This window comes from Sorghum bicolor, chromosome 6, assembly GCF_000003195.3.
Source record: "Sorghum bicolor cultivar BTx623 chromosome 6, Sorghum_bicolor_NCBIv3, whole genome shotgun sequence".
Taxonomy (NCBI): Eukaryota; Viridiplantae; Streptophyta; class Magnoliopsida; order Poales; family Poaceae; genus Sorghum; species Sorghum bicolor.
Window position 1 is genome coordinate 51,885,003 of NC_012875.2, and position 16,819 is coordinate 51,901,821.

Consider the following 16,819-nt stretch of genomic DNA (forward strand, 5'->3'; position numbering starts at 1 on the left):
AGGTTAGGTTAAGGAGCCTTATCTTTCCATACGGAAAAAAAGGGTCAGGGAGAGCTTTTATTTGGCAGTCGACACGTACTACCCTGGCACAAACATAAACTAGTAGGGTTGTGCGTGGGCGTACGTGGGACAGATGGCGATGCCCGGCCCGGAGCAAGCGGCATTGGCGCCGGGGAGCTTGTGCTAGCTAGCTCGCATGCTTTGGGAGCACACAAAGAACTAGGGCCTTGTTTAGTTCCAAAATATTTTGCAAAATGTACACTGTAGCTTTTTCGTTTGTATTTGATAAATATTGTCCAATCATGGACTAACTAGGCTCAAAAGATTTGTCTCGTCAATTCCGACCAAACTGTGCAATTAGTTTTTATTTTTGTCTATATTTAGTACTTTATGCATGTGTCTAAAGATTCGATGTGACGGGGAATCTGAAAAATTTTGCAAATTTTTTTGAACTAAACAAGGCCTAGCTGATCGAACAAGTGGATAGAATAGGAGATGCTGATGCCTTTTCTTTAGCTCCGATGGCGATACATTCTAGGATGTTTATTTGGGTGGACAGCAGTTGTGCTTGTTGCTAGGGTTGTGCGCTGCATCTTCTTGGGGAGAAGTGAAGCAAAAGGACTGTGCGACACGGCGCATCATCTTGGCCACCTGCAGACGTCATACTGGGCCCTTTTCCTTCGACGACGATGGGTCTCTTGTATCAATTGCATTATTATATATATGTGCATTATTCATTTGAGCATACCAACATATGCTGCCTTACTACACTGAGAGTCCTATATTAAGGTTCATGTAAGGCTTTTTCAGTCATGATTGGGCCGGAGCTCTGATAAGTAGCTTCTGATTAACTATAGACGTTTGCTGTTAAACAAAAGCAGTAAGGACACTGAGTATGCATGGTCGTCTGGCTTGCAACGACGAGAGACTGAGCAAGGAGACAGTGAGCTAGCTAGTGTCGTCAGTCTCTGTTAAAAAGGCGGCGAAGAACAAGCGTGAGGCATTGGTCAAAAAGTTTGAGGCGCGTGCTCATTTCTGTGCTTCATCTCCTGCACACTCGAGTATACTACTGCTACTCGTGTAGCAACGCCTGCAATCGGCCTGTTGGTACGTACGGTTCAGCTGTTATTTAGAAATCCCGTTTGCAGGCTGCCGCGCGCTACAACAAGGTGCACGCAAAGAACACACTCGACAGGTCGACAGTTAGGCCTCTTTAGTTTCCCACCCAAAAATTTTTTATCTATCTCATCGAATCTTTGGACACATGCATGGAACATTAAATATAAATAAAAAAATAAACTAATTATACAGTTTGGTTGAAAATCGTGAGACGAATCTTTTAAGCCTAGTTAGTCTATAATTAGCCTTAAGTGCTACAGTAATCCACATGTGCTAATAATAGATTAATTATGCTTAATAGGTTTGTCTTGCAGTTTCCAGACGAGTTATGTAATTTGTTTTTTATTAGTGTCTAAAAACCTCTCCCGACATCCTTTTGACACATCCGATGTGACACCCAAAGATTTTTCATCTCTAATCTAAACAGGCCCTTAGAATGCTGAGGCAGTGAGGCTCATCAAAGACACACGCAGCACACTTTACTAGACCAGAAATAATGTGTCATGGGACAAACCATATATATTTGTACTACAAAGCGAAGCGTCCATACGTAGTCTAGTACGAACTCGATCGAGCCTGCTAGTCTTATCAGAATCGAACCCCCGGCCCGACTCGTGTTTTCAAAATTTTTCAAGATTCTTCGTCACATCAAATCTTGCAGCACATGCATGAAGTATTAAATATAGACGAAAACAAAAATAATTACATACAGTTTGTCTGTAATTCACGATACGAATCTTTTAACCCTAATTAGTCTATGATTGAACAATATTTATCATAAATAAATAAAAGTGTTATAGTAGTAAAATCAAAAAAAATCGCGAACTCAACCAAGCCTTGGTCGAGTGTGGACGGCATCATCATCAGTGCCCCAGCACCAGCCAGACGCCGGTGCCGGGCTGCCGGCACTCCTTATCCACTTGCATGCAGAATATCATGCGATGGAGCTCTGCACCTTTTCCACCGATAAACCAACGTACACCTCGATCGGAGCTTGCAAGAATACTAGCAGTATTGGACGGGACTACGGGTCGGCGTCGTATTGTAGGCGGTACTGGTGGTGCACGACCGGCCGGTCATCGCCGGCGCAAGTTCCAAACGCCGGAAGCCCTGACGACGACGAAGACTTGCGTAGCCTAGTACATTATCTATCGCCTATCGGCTTATCGAGAGGTCTGGTCGGCCCATGTCGGCCCGCCGCGCGCACAAATCATTAGCGATGCCGATGCATGCGGCGGCTGCGTCCGTGCGCGCGGTGCCTTCCCTTGCTTGGCGGCGACCGTCCGCTGTGGCGCAGCCTAACTGGCCGCGGTTGGGGAGGGCGGGGGCGGGGCAGCCAATGGGGACGTTGCGGGCTCGGCAATACTCCCTCGGGCCCCGCCGCGCACCGGCACCTGCCGACCCGCGTACAACGCCATCATGGCTGCCCGCGCACGAGTAGCGTCTGCCAGTCTGCCGGCTGCCGCCACCACCAACCTGACTCCATCGGCTTCGGCTGCCACCGCCATACCCATACAGCGTGCAATGCGAAATGTACTACAGGCCACACAACCACAATAGGCAACCGTAGAACGCGCGGAGTGCACTGCAGCGATTACATACGAGAAATACGGAGTAGTATTATCCGGCCGCCGGTCATAACTTTTGCAGCTTGTTTTATTCTTCAGCTCCACCAATGCGATCGATCCGTGGCAGCACGTGGTAACTTTTACGTCGATCAACAGGCGGGAGGTAACATCGATCAATGCAAAAGAACCTACTCACTAGGAGACATCTGCTAGAAAAAAATATATACTAAATTTTCAATGCTAAAACATCAGAAAAAACTCACTTTACTAGAAGAAATAACAAATTCTAGTTATGATTCATCATTTGTAAACATGAGCCATCCTAACTCGTACAAGTATATGAGTCATATATGAGACATGAAGGTTATAAATATAGTTGAGGAAACTAAAAAAAATAGGGCGAATAAACTTTCCACCGTCCAGATAGTTAGGCAAAGATGAATAAAAAAAGATAAACAAAAAATTTGCGTCTTTAATTTTAGAATATATATATATATATATATATATATATATATATATATATATATATATAATCCAAACTATACTCCCTCCATACCCGTTTTAGTTGACATTGTGAGCAACTCGGTCATTTTCGCGAAGTCTGAGTTCTGGTCGCGTGGGCTTTTGGCTGGACGTGCTTGCCCCTGCCTCTTCCTTGGCCATGCGCGGCTCCAGGTTTCCCACTCGCCTGTTCGGTTTCGGGTCACGCGCTGCCTCCTTCCTCTCGTTCGGCTGTAGCAGCAAGGCACACGTGCCGCCTCCTTCCTCTCATTTCCTTGCCCTTCGCTTCCTCGCCATGGAGTCCAGTGGCGCGGGTGCTGCTCGCCACAGAGTCTGGCGTCGCTGGTGCTGCTCGCCGTGGAGGACATCACGCCGGTGCTTCTCACCGTGGGGGACGTTGTGCCGGACTCGGAGGAGGTCGCCGTGGGGGACGTTGTGCCAGACTCGGAGGAGGCCGCCGCGGAGGACGTCGGCAAGGCGTTGGACTCCGTCGAGGCGCTAGACTCCATGGCGCTGGACTCCATTACGTTGCAAGACGTCGAGCCGCTGGACAATATGGAGTCGTTGGACTCCATCGAGGCGGAGGACAACGTTGAGATGTGGAAGGAGAAAAGAGCATTCACAATCTTTGCGCATTTGCCAGCTGAACTGATTTACTTTCTCATACAAAGAGCATTCACAATCTTATTTATTAGAGGCAGACATGGAAAACTAACCCCTAATTAATTACTCCTTGGTTACCACAATCATGTCTTAAACGTCAAGAATTATGGGTATGGAAAGAGTATCAACAATTTAGTGGTGAACAAAATTGTTTATTAAAAAGGAGTCAAGACTTTAATAATTTATAATATTATATTTAGGCCCCATTTGGCAGAACTTAATGAGCTCAGGTGAGATTTTTTTGCCAAACACCCTTTTTGCATATAGCTTCATGGATAAAGCTCCTTAAATCATGCTCTCACGATCAAATAGGGTGGGGTGAAGCTGAAAATAGTATTTTTTTTCACAGCTTCGTCTCACACTTCATGGGACCCGTGTGGAATTTCTCTGAGATCATATTGAAAAATCTACATAGTGAACTTCACCTCACACTAATTAATTTGCTCTAGTCTTCTATTTAGATCATTTCAAGTGGTATTAGAGTCAAGTCATCGTTGATTTGCATGGTCTAATGACCTATGGTGTTAAGGATGGCTACAAATCATGTTGGCAAGCGGGAGATGACTATGAAAAAACCTCTTCGGATCCTCAAATTGAAAGAGAGACTGAGAGGGATCAAGAATCCTAAATCTCACTATTTGGAATGGATCCAATTCTGCTGAGCCTTGACCTTTGATGACACAAACCATGACTATTGAAAAGAAGAGGATGTGCTTGCACCTCAGAGCTATGAGCCTGGAGATATGTGGAGTTATGGAAGAGGAGTTTGTTGTGCTTGACATGGAAGACCAACTCCAAGAGAAGAAGAGAAGCTATAACTCACTACTAAAAAGATAGAATTCTCCTAGTTTATTTAAGTAGTAATAAAACACTAGCACTAGTCATAATACGTGGGATCCTCACTAGGAGACATTTAGTAGGGAAAGTTATACTAATTTTTGAATGGTAAAACACTAGGAGAAGCCCATATCACTAGGAGAAGTAGAAAAAATCTAGTTGTGACTCAATGATCAAGCGCTCAATGTGATCTATGAAGCTCTTGATCCCAAGATCTTTGAGTCCATCAAGTACTTGGAGATGGCACATCAAGTATGGAAGAGGCTTGATGATGCATATGAAGGAGACAACCATTTAGAATGCATGAATAGTTAGGGAGGGCAATCCCGCATGTGTGGGTACTCACATACATTGTACTTAACGAGTGTGGAAGTGGGTACATAATTTCATCCGTGAGTGTGGGTGTGGGCATAAGATTTTAGTCATAGTTATGTGTATGTCGCTTCACCCTTTAGTGCTTAAAATATAAAGGATTCTAACTATTACATTCATAATGTACTCGCGCGGGTGTGTGTGTGTGCGCGTGTGAAATTTTACCCATTAGGCAATTCATCAAAAGCAAGGTTTACTCCACCCACACCTTAGGTGACCCCCTGCCATCCTTAGAAAAAAGTCATGGCATAAATAGCTATCGACAAATGAACACATTGGCAGAGTATCTAAGGCTCGATGCCAATAGGACCTAGTTCGGGCTGCCCAGCATTGATGAGTGAGCTCTAGTGGCCATTTTTAGGATGACAATGATGTCTCCTCATGGGAACAGTGAATCCACCTATTTTTGGACCGACAACTGGCTGGACGGTTCCAACATTCGAAACTTAGCGCCTATTGTCTTCGCAAGCAGTTCTGGGTAAACAGAGGTAGGTGGTTGTGGCGGATGTGCTCCATGGCATAGTTTGGGTTTACCACATCATTGACCCCTAACTATGCAAGTTCTTATAGAGTTTATCGCTCTGTGGGAGAGGCTTGAGAGGTGCAGCTCATGCTAGATGTGATGGACACATTCGCTTGGCACTCATGCTTGATGACCAATACTTAGTAGCGTCTACTTATGGAGCAATGTTCTTTGGCTCGTCTAGTCCATTGGGGGCAAGAGAAATATGGAAAATGTTAGGGCTTGAAGTTTTTCTTCTCGCTAGTTATGCATGATCAGTGTTGGACTATGACGACACGCTTCTGACATGGGCTACAAAACTCTAATAGTTGCGTCTTCTGTGATTAAGGGGCCAAAACGATGGGCCACATATTGCTTGGATGTGTTTTTAGTAGGGAGGTGTGGGCTTGGTGGTTATGGTGACTGCATCTGGACGAGCTTGTGCTTGTTCATGAGAGGAGTCAGGGATAGCTTGATTAAGTGGTGGATATGTAACAATAAGCTATTTCCAAAGCCAATTCATCGAAGTTTCATTCGATACACTATCCTTTCTCATTAGTTGGATGCTTTGGACGAAGAGGGAATGACATAACCTTGAACAGGGTGGTGACGACGGTGGCGCAACTAGTCTAGCGGATTGAGGATGATCACAACAACTTGTGCTTGGCAGGTTACATGCATCTTATGTTGCTAATGTCGTTGTTGTTAGTATCACTGTTAGTTGGCGTCCAATCGCAAATTGATCATTGTGTAAACACAACCATGTGTGAGATGTGTATCACCAGATTTGCTAATCGTGGGTTAATTACCATATTTGGGCTACTTCATAACAAACAATCTTCTTCTATTTAATGAATGAATGAAAAAGTGCCATGGCACGAATGTGAAAAAAAAGAGAGCAGCCAAGGCTAGGCTAAGTTCATAAGAGGGTTTCAGATGGCAAGAGCTCAATGAGTGATATTCATGTCCATGCCCCATTTAGTTGGGGATAAATTCATACATCTTGAGAGAGCCGGAGCTCTGCTTGTGTTATTTTGAGTCATGGCCTTTTACATGGGAATGGAGATGAACTTCGTACCCTCCACACTGACACACACACACACACACATTGACCTCTCCCTTGAATGTATGTCTCAACAGGGTTGGTATAGTATGACACTTCCACCACACTAGGGTGGTGCAGCCATAGATTGGCACACTCCCTTATCATGGCGAGGACAACCAATGATGGTGGTGTGTACCCTAAGCCTATGCTCCTCGGTAGTTCCATCTTTTAAACACACATGACCTTGCGTGTAGGTGACAGATTAGAGGAAACACCTTCTCTGCATTTTGGGAAATCATGCTTTATGAACATCGAGGTTGCGGGGCTCAAAGGATATGAATTGGTTCTCATGGCCCACAACATGGAGGTTCTCTTCTAGGTCGCACTTCACCACGCAAAGGGCATCGATCTCGTCCGCCATGTGATGGGGAGCTTAGGCCCATCTTCACAGCCGTTGGTGAAAAACTCGAAGTATGAGGCAACAATGGTGGGAGAGGGTCATGCCCACTCATTTTTTATACAAATACGAAAATCAGATCATTATTCAACAATGTCTATCTGTTCCATGTATTTATGGACCTAGCAATGAATTGTCAAAACAAACACTGCCGTCTATGCTTGGAACCAGAGTGAATTCGGAGATATGTTTAATGATATGGTTCAAATAAAACTAATTATGACAATTAGTTTTAGATTTTATACATGTAGTTTATCAATGTACTGTTGTCATTAGATGTTTCCATTGCAACACACAAACATGATTCTAGTAGTAGAAAAAAACAATATTATGAGAAAATAGGAACCATCCATAAAAAAATTGCCCACTAGAAGCGCCATGCAGGTGCACTACCCCTCGACCGAACAATTTGCTAAAAAACCTCGTCGACCAAACAATCCCAGACTATTGCTGATCCGCCACAGCCGTTCACGTTTCATACTCTCTGTCTGGTGTCTGCGACGACTGGGTACCGAGGCTCGGGGCTCCATCCCTGGTAGAAGGTTGATATTGAGGCGTGGTGATGGCCGTTGGGTAGTTTTTTTTAGGCCCTGTTTAGTTTTCCACCTAAAAATTTTTCATCCATCCCATCAAATCTTTGGACACATGCATGGAACATTAAATGTAGATAAGCCTAGTTACTCCATGATTAGCCTTAAGTGCTACAGTAACCCACATATGCTAATGACAGATTAATTATGCTTAATAAATTTGTCTTGCAGTTTCCTGACGAGCTATGTAATTTGTTTTTTTTATTAGTTTCTAAAAACCCCTCCCGACATCCTTCCGACACATCCGATGTGACACCCAAAAAAATTTTCGTTTCCAATCTAAACAGGCCCTTAGAAAAATTGGGTAGTTTTATTTTGTGCTAATTTGTGTGGGAGCCTGGGAGGCGGTGCTAATTTGATTTTTTTTTTTTTTGAGAAAAGGCGGTGCTAATTTGTGTGGGAGGCAATGGCGGGCCCAAAAGTAGTCCAGGGAGGCCCAAGAAATCTTTTCCCAAAACTTCATAGTACACAGTATTCCTTCTACCTTTTAGCCCATAAAAGAATCTGGCCCAAGAAAGATATGAAAGAAGCCCACATCCCCGTCGCGAGCCCCCACGCAACTGCGCGAAACCTGCCGTGTCCCCGAGCCCCCGAGGCCGCGAGCGCGACACTCGACCGTGAGGCGGACGGCGACCCGGCGGACTCCACCAGCGCGAGCACTGCCGCCCCCGAGCACCGAGGCCGATTTACGTTTGCGGAGCACTGGAAACGCCGCCGCCCGCCCGCCCGCCGCCGCCCCTCCTGGCGGCCTGGCGCCAGTCGCCGTTGCCGAGCCTGTGCGCCGAGACGCTGAGCAGGCTGCGCGTCGCCGAATCCGGCCGCCGGGTGCGCCAAGCTGCAGAGTAGCGCGCCAGTGCCCCTCGACCGGTGAGTCAGGTAGTGTGTTTTTGAAGTTCTGAGCTTTCCCAAATCTGAAACCTCATACCCTAGGGTTTGAAAACGAGCACTGGACTGTAAATTTGGGCTTAGGGATTGTTTATGTGGAATTGATGTGTGATTCCATATTATCTGTTAGAGATTTGTTTCTGTGAATGAAATCATAGCATAAAATTGAATAAAATTTCTTGTCATAGAATTGAATGAAATTTCTTGTTATAATCCCTGGACGTTGTTCCCGGGCCCAAGTTTAACCCTAGCAATTTTAGGCCGATCATGTGTGCCTTTCTGGCATCAAGTTATGCTGTTATTGTAGTTTCATCTCATCTGCAGCGGTGATGCGGTAGCCAATAAAGTAGCAGATAAATTTGTGGCTTTCCTATTCCGATGTTTCTTTTAACATTGCTACATGTTTTGTCATTCTAGGGTTTCTGGTGCCTACTTGTTCTGAATGGCGGACATTACAGACATCGGTTGCTGCAGTTGCTTTAGCTTTTTAAGGAAGCCCAGTGTACCTGCACGTCAACATCAGGATGCTGATGCCATGTTATCTGAAGATTTACTGAAGCGTCAATCAGCTGAAGATCCTGATGGAAGTTTCTACACTGGAGATGATCCTGATATAAGCTTTTATAACGGGGATGATCTTGATAGAAGCTTTTACAATGGAGATGATCCTGATAGAAGCTTCTATGATAGAGATGATACTGACTATCTTGAGGGAAGTGATGATGGACCACCGAGGAAGAGTTCTGAAGATATTATACAGTCAAGAACTCAAAATGGCTTTGCATGTAGAGAGATCCCAGTTAAAGAGACGAAAAAAGTATTTCGCTCAGAGGTACTTCTTCTAAGATTTCAGTTTTTTGTCCAGCTGTCCGTTTACTTGCATGTCCATATTTGAAACAGTGCTATTGAGATCCCACCTATTCTTTCCCACTCTATGCATGGGCTAGTCCAACTCATAAGAACCTGGCTTATATAATCATATCAGGCAATTGACATGTGACATCTCCCAATAGTTTTTTATGTTCTTTTACCATTGGGCCTTGCATGAATTTGTTTTTTTGGAAAAAGAAAATAAATAGACTTCAGAAAAGTCATGCCCCCTTAGTAGTTGCACGCATTCTTGCTGGAAATGAGCTGTTATTCATGCCCATCAGTAGTTATGAATGCCCCTCTTGAAGTGAACACTGGTGATGGATTGCGATAGGTGCATCTTCTTTACGTTCTTGGGTGCTGAATAAGGTAACCATTTTTCTGGAACGATAAAGAAGTAATGCATCTTTTCCAGCATCCCAATCAACATGTGCATCCTTTATTGTGTGATAGGAAAAAGCCTGTTTTTACTTCCTCAGCAAAATCTCACTTTATATGATCTATTAACATATACACACATAACATTTGAGAATAATTCGAAAGCATAACTTTGCATTGGTTTCACTGTTCTGATTAGCCATCAAAGAGCTTGGTCGTGTTTATTGCCTGCTTAGTTCTAATAGCTGACTTTTGCATGCCAAGTGAAGGCAGCAATTTGTATGAGAGAATCTACCTTCTGCATTGATCACTATAATAATGTTGTTACTTTTGGCATGTTAAGGATGAAAATGGTAATAAGATGGTCAATCAATATGTCCACTTGGGAAAGATTGGTTCTGGAAGCTACGGCAAAGTGGTAAGATACCATGGATATGTTGATATTAAATTTTCCAAATGGATGTCTAAATTCCTTTTACTTTACTGCTGAACAGGTTCTGTACAGAAACATTAAAGATGGGAAGCTGTATGCAGTGAAGGTAGTGCTTTCTGCTACTCTCTTTTGTGATGTTAGCATACAATTTCTTTTTGTGATACTTTTTCTTCATATAAGCAGGTTTTCACGATTACAAATTGTTGTTAAATATCACAATTAGCTATTTTCTACTGGTAGCTATTAGTTATACTTTGTTTCTTTCTAATATGTTGTACTCTATGTTTTGGCTGATTACTAATTTGCTTGCTTCAGGACTTCGTTCAGTCTCACCATTTCCTTTTCTTTGCTCTCAACACTGTTATTGTTAGCCTTTGTATATGTGCTGGGTGCATGTGCTGATGTCTCACTTATGGAATTTTAGCTTTTGACCTTCTCTTTCAGGTTCTGAATAAGCCTTACATGATGAAAGTACGTGTTGTACGCACAGAAACTGCCATGACAGATGTTCTTCGGGAGGTGATGACTTTGTCAGCTTATCTGTCCATGCAATACTCATATTTTCTTTTTGTTATGCATATGTGATTTAGTTTTCTTTTAAAGTTTTTGTGCATGTTTTCTGGACTTCTCTCTAGGATCTATCATGCATAAGCTAGCCATTCCAAATGCTAATTGATGTTGTTCTTTCAGATACTTGACATGTAACTGTAGGGAACTTTTTCTATTGTACCAGGAAATCTTGCTTTAGGCTCCCAATTGTTTACAAACTTCCATTTACTTAACAAAAAACCAACTATGAGGTATCTTGCTCATTAGCATATTGGAAATGGATTTATATGATACAAAGGCGACCAACAACATTTATTTGCAGTATGGTGCTCTTACAGTGATGAATTAATGTTCAGATGTTGATAAGCAATTAACTCAGCACTTTTTGTGAAATAGGACCCCATTTAGCCTCTGAAGAGAAAAAGAGACCAAGGGGAGTGTGATACAGAATTCATATATCTTCTGTTTACACGGAAACTATCTTCTTGCTTTCAGTTTCATTGGCCATATGATATTTTTTTTGAGCCATTCATATGATTTTTGTAGAACAAATCCTCAGCACAATTGTAGCTTTATTTCCTTTCCCTATTGATGAAATTCATTCACAGTCTTGAGCTGCCATAAGAGGTTAAATAGATGGCCCATTGCCAATATGTTGGTGGATTAAGGGTTGAGATATTGTTAGAATCATTGGTAATTTTATTGTCAAAATGTAGAAGCATAGTGTATTGGTATTTGGTAACCGGCACTATGATAGCACACTGCATGTGTACCATACGATCCTGATTTTACATGTTAATAGGCTGCAATTTCTGTTGTGTATAGTATTCAATTGCCCCCCCCCCCCCCCCCTCCCCCCGTGTGCCCTCCCTCTTCATTGTTTGTGTGTTTTCTTTTGAGACAGGTATCCATAATGAAAATGCTGAATCACCCCAACATTGTAAATCTCGTTGAAGTGATTGATGACCCAAACATAGATAAATTCTACATGGGTATGTAATTATGCTACCACTGTTAAACATTTTTTTTATTGATGACCCATCACATTTCCATTGATGTTCTCTCGATTATCATTTACATTTTTTTCTTCATTTGCATTGCCAGTTCTTGAGTATGTTGAAGGGAAAATGGTTTGTGATAATGGTTTAGAAGAAGCTACTGCCAGAAATTATTTGCGAGACATAATATCTGGTCTTATGTATCTTCACTCTCATGTAAGCTCTCAGTTTTCATTTTCAATAACTAGTTTGTCATGATGAATACTCACGTCAAAGTTTCAAAGTTTAGTATTTAGAAACACAAATAGTATATCAGATGATTGATATTATGTTTAGAACAATTTTGTAGAGTCCTGGGATTTTGAAAATTTTATTTGCAGCTCGTTGATCGATATTATGCAGCTCTCATATCCAAACGTATTTCTAGGAAGATAACTGTCACAATCCAAGTTCTGGAGGAATCATTCAGATTTTGGAGTTTCTAGCTGGAGTGGAACTACAAGACGATGTGGGAGAAGCACATCTGGTCGGCTTCTGCATCAGGAACCACCAAGTTTCAATTTCGGCAAAGACTTTGGAAATCTTGGATACCACCCAGAGTGAAATATTTCATTTGGTTAGCTTGTCATAACCGCTGCTGGACTTCTGACTGCCTTGAGCGCCGAGGCCTGCCTGAAACCACTGAGCTATTTGTGCTGTCTTTGTGATCATGTGGACGAGACAATTAAACATTTACTAGTCGACTGTCGACTGTGCCTTTACTAAATACTCCCTTGGTCCCATAATACTTGATCTTCGAGCATTCTAGATTTGTCCCAAATTAGTTGTCATTTTCACTTCCCAATGCACCTCTCTCTCTCTCTCTCTCTCTCTCTCTCTCTCTCTCTCTCTCTCTCATATTTCCTGTGCACTACAACATTTCCACTCCTTAATTCCTGTGCCCAGAGCTAAAACGTCATCTATCAGGGGACAGAGGGAGTAAGTGTGAATGGAGATCTTGCAATCAATTGTTCTGGTCCAGGTGGTTTGAGGTTACACTATTGGTTGATAATCATCAGTGAGAAGTATTCCACTCCGGTCATGCTAATAGCTTTGTTCGTTTGGAAACACTGTAATGGATGCGTTTGCGAGGGCATGAATCCTAGCATCAATCAGCTTCTACAAGAGATCAGAGAGGAACCCACTATTTGGTGTTCTGCGGGTGCCTCTGAGTTGGAGTCTCTTTGGGCGCTGATCTTTGTTTGGTCTGGTGGTTGATTGTTTGGTTTGTCCTGGTGCGCTTGTAATCTTTCTGGTGTTTTTTAGATTGAGTGCCTGCGTGTCGGCGTGTGTTCTGTTAGTGATAATTCAAGTAACGCCATCTGGCTGTTCCCCTGCATGGTAGCAATCGTTGATGCAAACCATGTTTTCTTGCATCCTGGTCCGCATCAGGACAGCAGCACTAAACTCCCAACCATGGTTTACATTTGTGCTTACCCACAAGAGTGAATTCCACAGTTCCCAGAGCTGATGATTCTCTACCACATTTTTGGACATATATTTCTTTATACATGTGTCCATTTATGGCCTTTTTTTTTCTATATTATGCAGTTTTGTACTATGCTGTGTGTTTCCCTTTCTTGGAACACTGATATTTTTTTCTTCTTTTGATACACAGAACGTTATTCATGGTGATATCAAACCAGACAATCTCTTGGTTACCAGTGCCGGCAATGTGAAGATAGGGGATTTCAGTGTTAGCCAGGTTTTTGAGGTGGTTTCTGTACTCCTGCAACTTGTGTATCTTAGTGATTTTTTTCTTGTTATGGAAATATTGTTTTTTCCACTTAAATGGATCCACTGTTGAAAGGGATAAATTTGTATTTCTATCATTAATTGCTCTTGCTCAGGTAAAAAATGGCTCTGTAGATTTAGAGTTCCTCAAAAACAGGTTTATATTAATGTAAAAATAAAATAAAATATGATCTTTGTTCCCTGTGCTCATGAGTAGTTTTAAGATAACTTGAGTTGGAAACAAACTAAGATGCTTTTCTGTTCTTGTTTTGGATATGTTGATTTTTAAGTAGACGGCCCACAACTTTATCATTGGATGAAACTTGTTACATCATTTACTCAAGTAAATATATTCGATATTTTGAAAGTATGTGTGTTTTTTGTGGCAATTTCTTCTGGACTATAAAATTTTATATATTGGTGTTTTACTGATATATTAGTACAGTGATACTCATGTGTTTGCAACGTTAGGATGATGATGATATGCTTTGGAGATCTCCTGGCACTCCTGTTTTCACTGCCCCAGAGTGCTGTCAAGGTAGAACTACCTTTGATATTTAAGTTATAGTTATAAATGCTGCACATAAAATTAGTCAATCATCACTCAGATTATCTATGAATATAATGGTGTTCTTTTGGAAAGCAACATTCCCTGGGTGTTCCATTGTTGTATTGTAGCTACATGATCACAGAATCACAAATTAATGAAAAATGGAATGGCCCAGAATTTTCCTGCCATTAACTTAAATTACTAAATATTCTTTAGCTGCACGGAGACTTGCTAAATATGATAGAAGTATCTCTCTTTATTTCACTGCAGGTTCAGCCTACCATGGTCGGGCATCTGATACATGGGCAGTTGGTGTAACTTTATATTGTATGGTTTCTGGGCATTATCCATTTCTTGGGGATACATTGCAGGAGACTTATGATAAGGTGCAAAAAAAATATTTCCTTCCTTTCCTTTTGCCTTTTATCACTCTGCAGTAAACTCACTTGAGCGGTTGCTACAAAATAGATTGCCAATGATCCTGTGCAAATACCTGGAGACATGAACCCCCAACTTGCTGATTTGCTCCTAAGGCTTCTCTGCAAAGGTGCCTTTTTGGTCGCTTTCTCACCCTATGATTCTGATAACCTGGAGTTTCTAAGTTTTTGTGCAAGATGCCCTCTGTTAACACAATGTCCCTGCCCGCTCCTTCCATGTGCTTGATTTGCAGATCCAGGAGATCGCATCACGCTGCAGGCTGCGGCTGAGCATCCTTGGGTTGCTGGGGGTGAGGGGCCAGTCCCTGAATTCATCTGTAGATGTGGGTTTGGCCGCAGGAAGAGGAATGATGTCCGGGAAGAAGTACAATAACAAAGCATCCTCGGATGGTCTGCAGGTCTAGTGTAGATAATTGATGAAGATTGGCAAAGCGAAGCTCTAACGATGAGTTTGTTTGTTGTTTCGTGTTCCCAATTTCCAATATGAGTGCTGGGTGCTCGACTGAAAATTTTTCTTTTTTGGTACATACAGAATATAGAGTATAACCCTATGCCAGTAAAACCCACCGCCTACTCTCAATTTTTGTTGCCCTGTCACAGACCAAGGTGCATTAAACCTGCCCTACCGTTGAGATAGTGTCAGAAGTTGCGGTTGTGAATGCTGTGTGCATTGTTGTTGTGCATAACTGCATACCATTTTCCATCTCTGACATTCATGTACTGTGCACTGCTATACTTATCATGTACTATTCTTGTACGATGGGTTCATGTTGTAGCTGAAGGGAGCTCGTTAACTACGCCTGCACTCCCAGGCGGCCAGGCACTGAAAAATTTCTCGATATGCCTTTTTAGTGCTCGCCTTCCTGGATAATTGCATTGCACCTGCAAGCATAGGTGCATCTGTCCTGATCAACGAGGCCACCAAGTCCCCACATTTCCTGTGTAATCCAAGGGTCCGAGACATACATTTCCTGATGATAATCCAAGGGTTCCGAGACCCCCCAATTTGCCTGGCACCACTGAATATGTATGTGACTGTGAAGTCCGCGCCTGCAGATAAGCAGAGAGTTTTCGAGAGGCTCAGGACAAATGATGATGGACTCTTCCTCGCTTAAATTTTCGTCGAGTTTCCATCGAAAATTCGAAAAACGTCCGGCGTTCAGACCTCAACGTTCTTGTCTCTGAAGTTTATTATTAATAAGCAGCCGCCAACCGGGCATCCGGCGTTCAGACCTCGACCAAGACAAGTTGATGTGTCCCTGCCACCGACTCAACTGGATCATTCAGAGTCATCAGCCGCTAGCCTCGCCTCGATCGATGGGTGGGTGAGCGTACCGACGTGCCTGCGTGGAGGTGGTGGGAGCACGGTCGCCGTACGGCTCCGCGAGTCCGATGGCTCTCCGTCAGCTAGCTAACATTGAGTAGCGCTAGGCACTAGGCTCCAGTGTGGCAATGCGTGGCGCACACCTCTTGCCTTGTACCCATTGCTGTCTCTCCATGTCGACAAGAAAACTGATGGCCCTTGCTGCTGATGCACGACACATTTCAGTACTTTATTACAGAAAAACGTCACCCTGTGAGCATGGAACTGCAGAAACTGCAATCCATGAATGCACGATGGATGCGTTGCTCTTGAAGCGATATGAACGAACAACACGTCGTCTGAACGAAAGCACAAGTTTCAGGCAATTGATGGATAAGAAAAGCGAGTAGACAAACCCACCTTTTTGAATGAGCGTGATGGGCTTCCTGCCCTGTTCTATTCTTGACTTGTGCCGGGTATTTAGCCGGTTCCGATTACCAATTTACCATCGAGCTGGCTTTCTCACTGTGACGTTTTTTTGTGGTTGATTACAGGAACAGGAGCTGACTTTTATCTCAAGGAACACGAAAATTAATTGTAGAAGTTGACCTTGCCGAGAGAAGACTTTATTTTCAAATTAGGCGTTGTGTATGGCTGTCCTGTTTTTGAGCTGGGTGAAGCTGAAGCTCTATGGGACGTCAGTTGACAAATAGAAACAGTGGATTGATTCGGCCGCCAACCTTAGACCTGGCGTGGTGTCGCGACGCATGCATGATGGACAGGATGAGAGGACCGTACGGCACGGGTACGGCCCCGTGCAACGGTTGCACGGAGAATAATCGGGGCCCTGTGTTGCTGCGTCAAACACCTAGTTTTCCGTGTTACTCAAGCGCGCCTGAATATTCTGGAGCCCAATGCGAGTGGTGCTCGTGCACACTTGACAAGTTGCGGTGTGTACTGGTGAGTGGCTGACTAGTCGTTGCGTCGTA

The 16,819-nt window shown here is 43.2% G+C and overlaps 1 protein-coding gene across 2 annotated transcripts; it reads left to right on the forward strand.

The window, feature by feature from the left end:
* LOC8058345 (serine/threonine-protein kinase GRIK1) lies at nucleotides 8,218-15,284 on the forward strand. 2 transcript variants are annotated; one of them, XM_021463480.1, is made up of 12 exons: nucleotides 8,218-8,530; nucleotides 8,957-9,371; nucleotides 10,131-10,205; nucleotides 10,282-10,326; nucleotides 10,665-10,739; nucleotides 11,674-11,761; nucleotides 11,874-11,983; nucleotides 13,425-13,520; nucleotides 14,012-14,078; nucleotides 14,361-14,476; nucleotides 14,559-14,637; nucleotides 14,761-15,284. In XM_021463480.1, the coding sequence occupies exons 2-12, from the start codon at nucleotides 8,982-8,984 to the stop codon at nucleotides 14,898-14,900; spliced, it is 1,281 nt and encodes a 426-aa protein (XP_021319155.1). In that variant the 5' UTR covers nucleotides 8,218-8,530; nucleotides 8,957-8,981; the 3' UTR covers nucleotides 14,901-15,284. The 2 variants fall into 2 exon arrangements, with proteins under 2 accessions (XP_021319155.1, XP_002446858.1); XM_002446813.2 differs by having other exon boundaries at nucleotides 8,218-8,521.

Bases quoted from the DNA above. Each gene is read 5' to 3' on its own strand.
- LOC8058345 (XM_021463480.1), top strand. From the start codon at position 8,982: ATGGCGGACATTACAGACATCGGTTGCTGCAGTTGCTTTAGCTTTTTA. The intron at 10,327-10,664 runs GTAGTGCTTTCT...CTTCTCTTTCAG, and splicing joins GGAAGCTGTATGCAGTGAAG to GTTCTGAATAAGCCTTACAT. The intron at 13,521-14,011 runs GTGGTTTCTGTA...TTGCAACGTTAG, and splicing joins GTGTTAGCCAGGTTTTTGAG to GATGATGATGATATGCTTTG.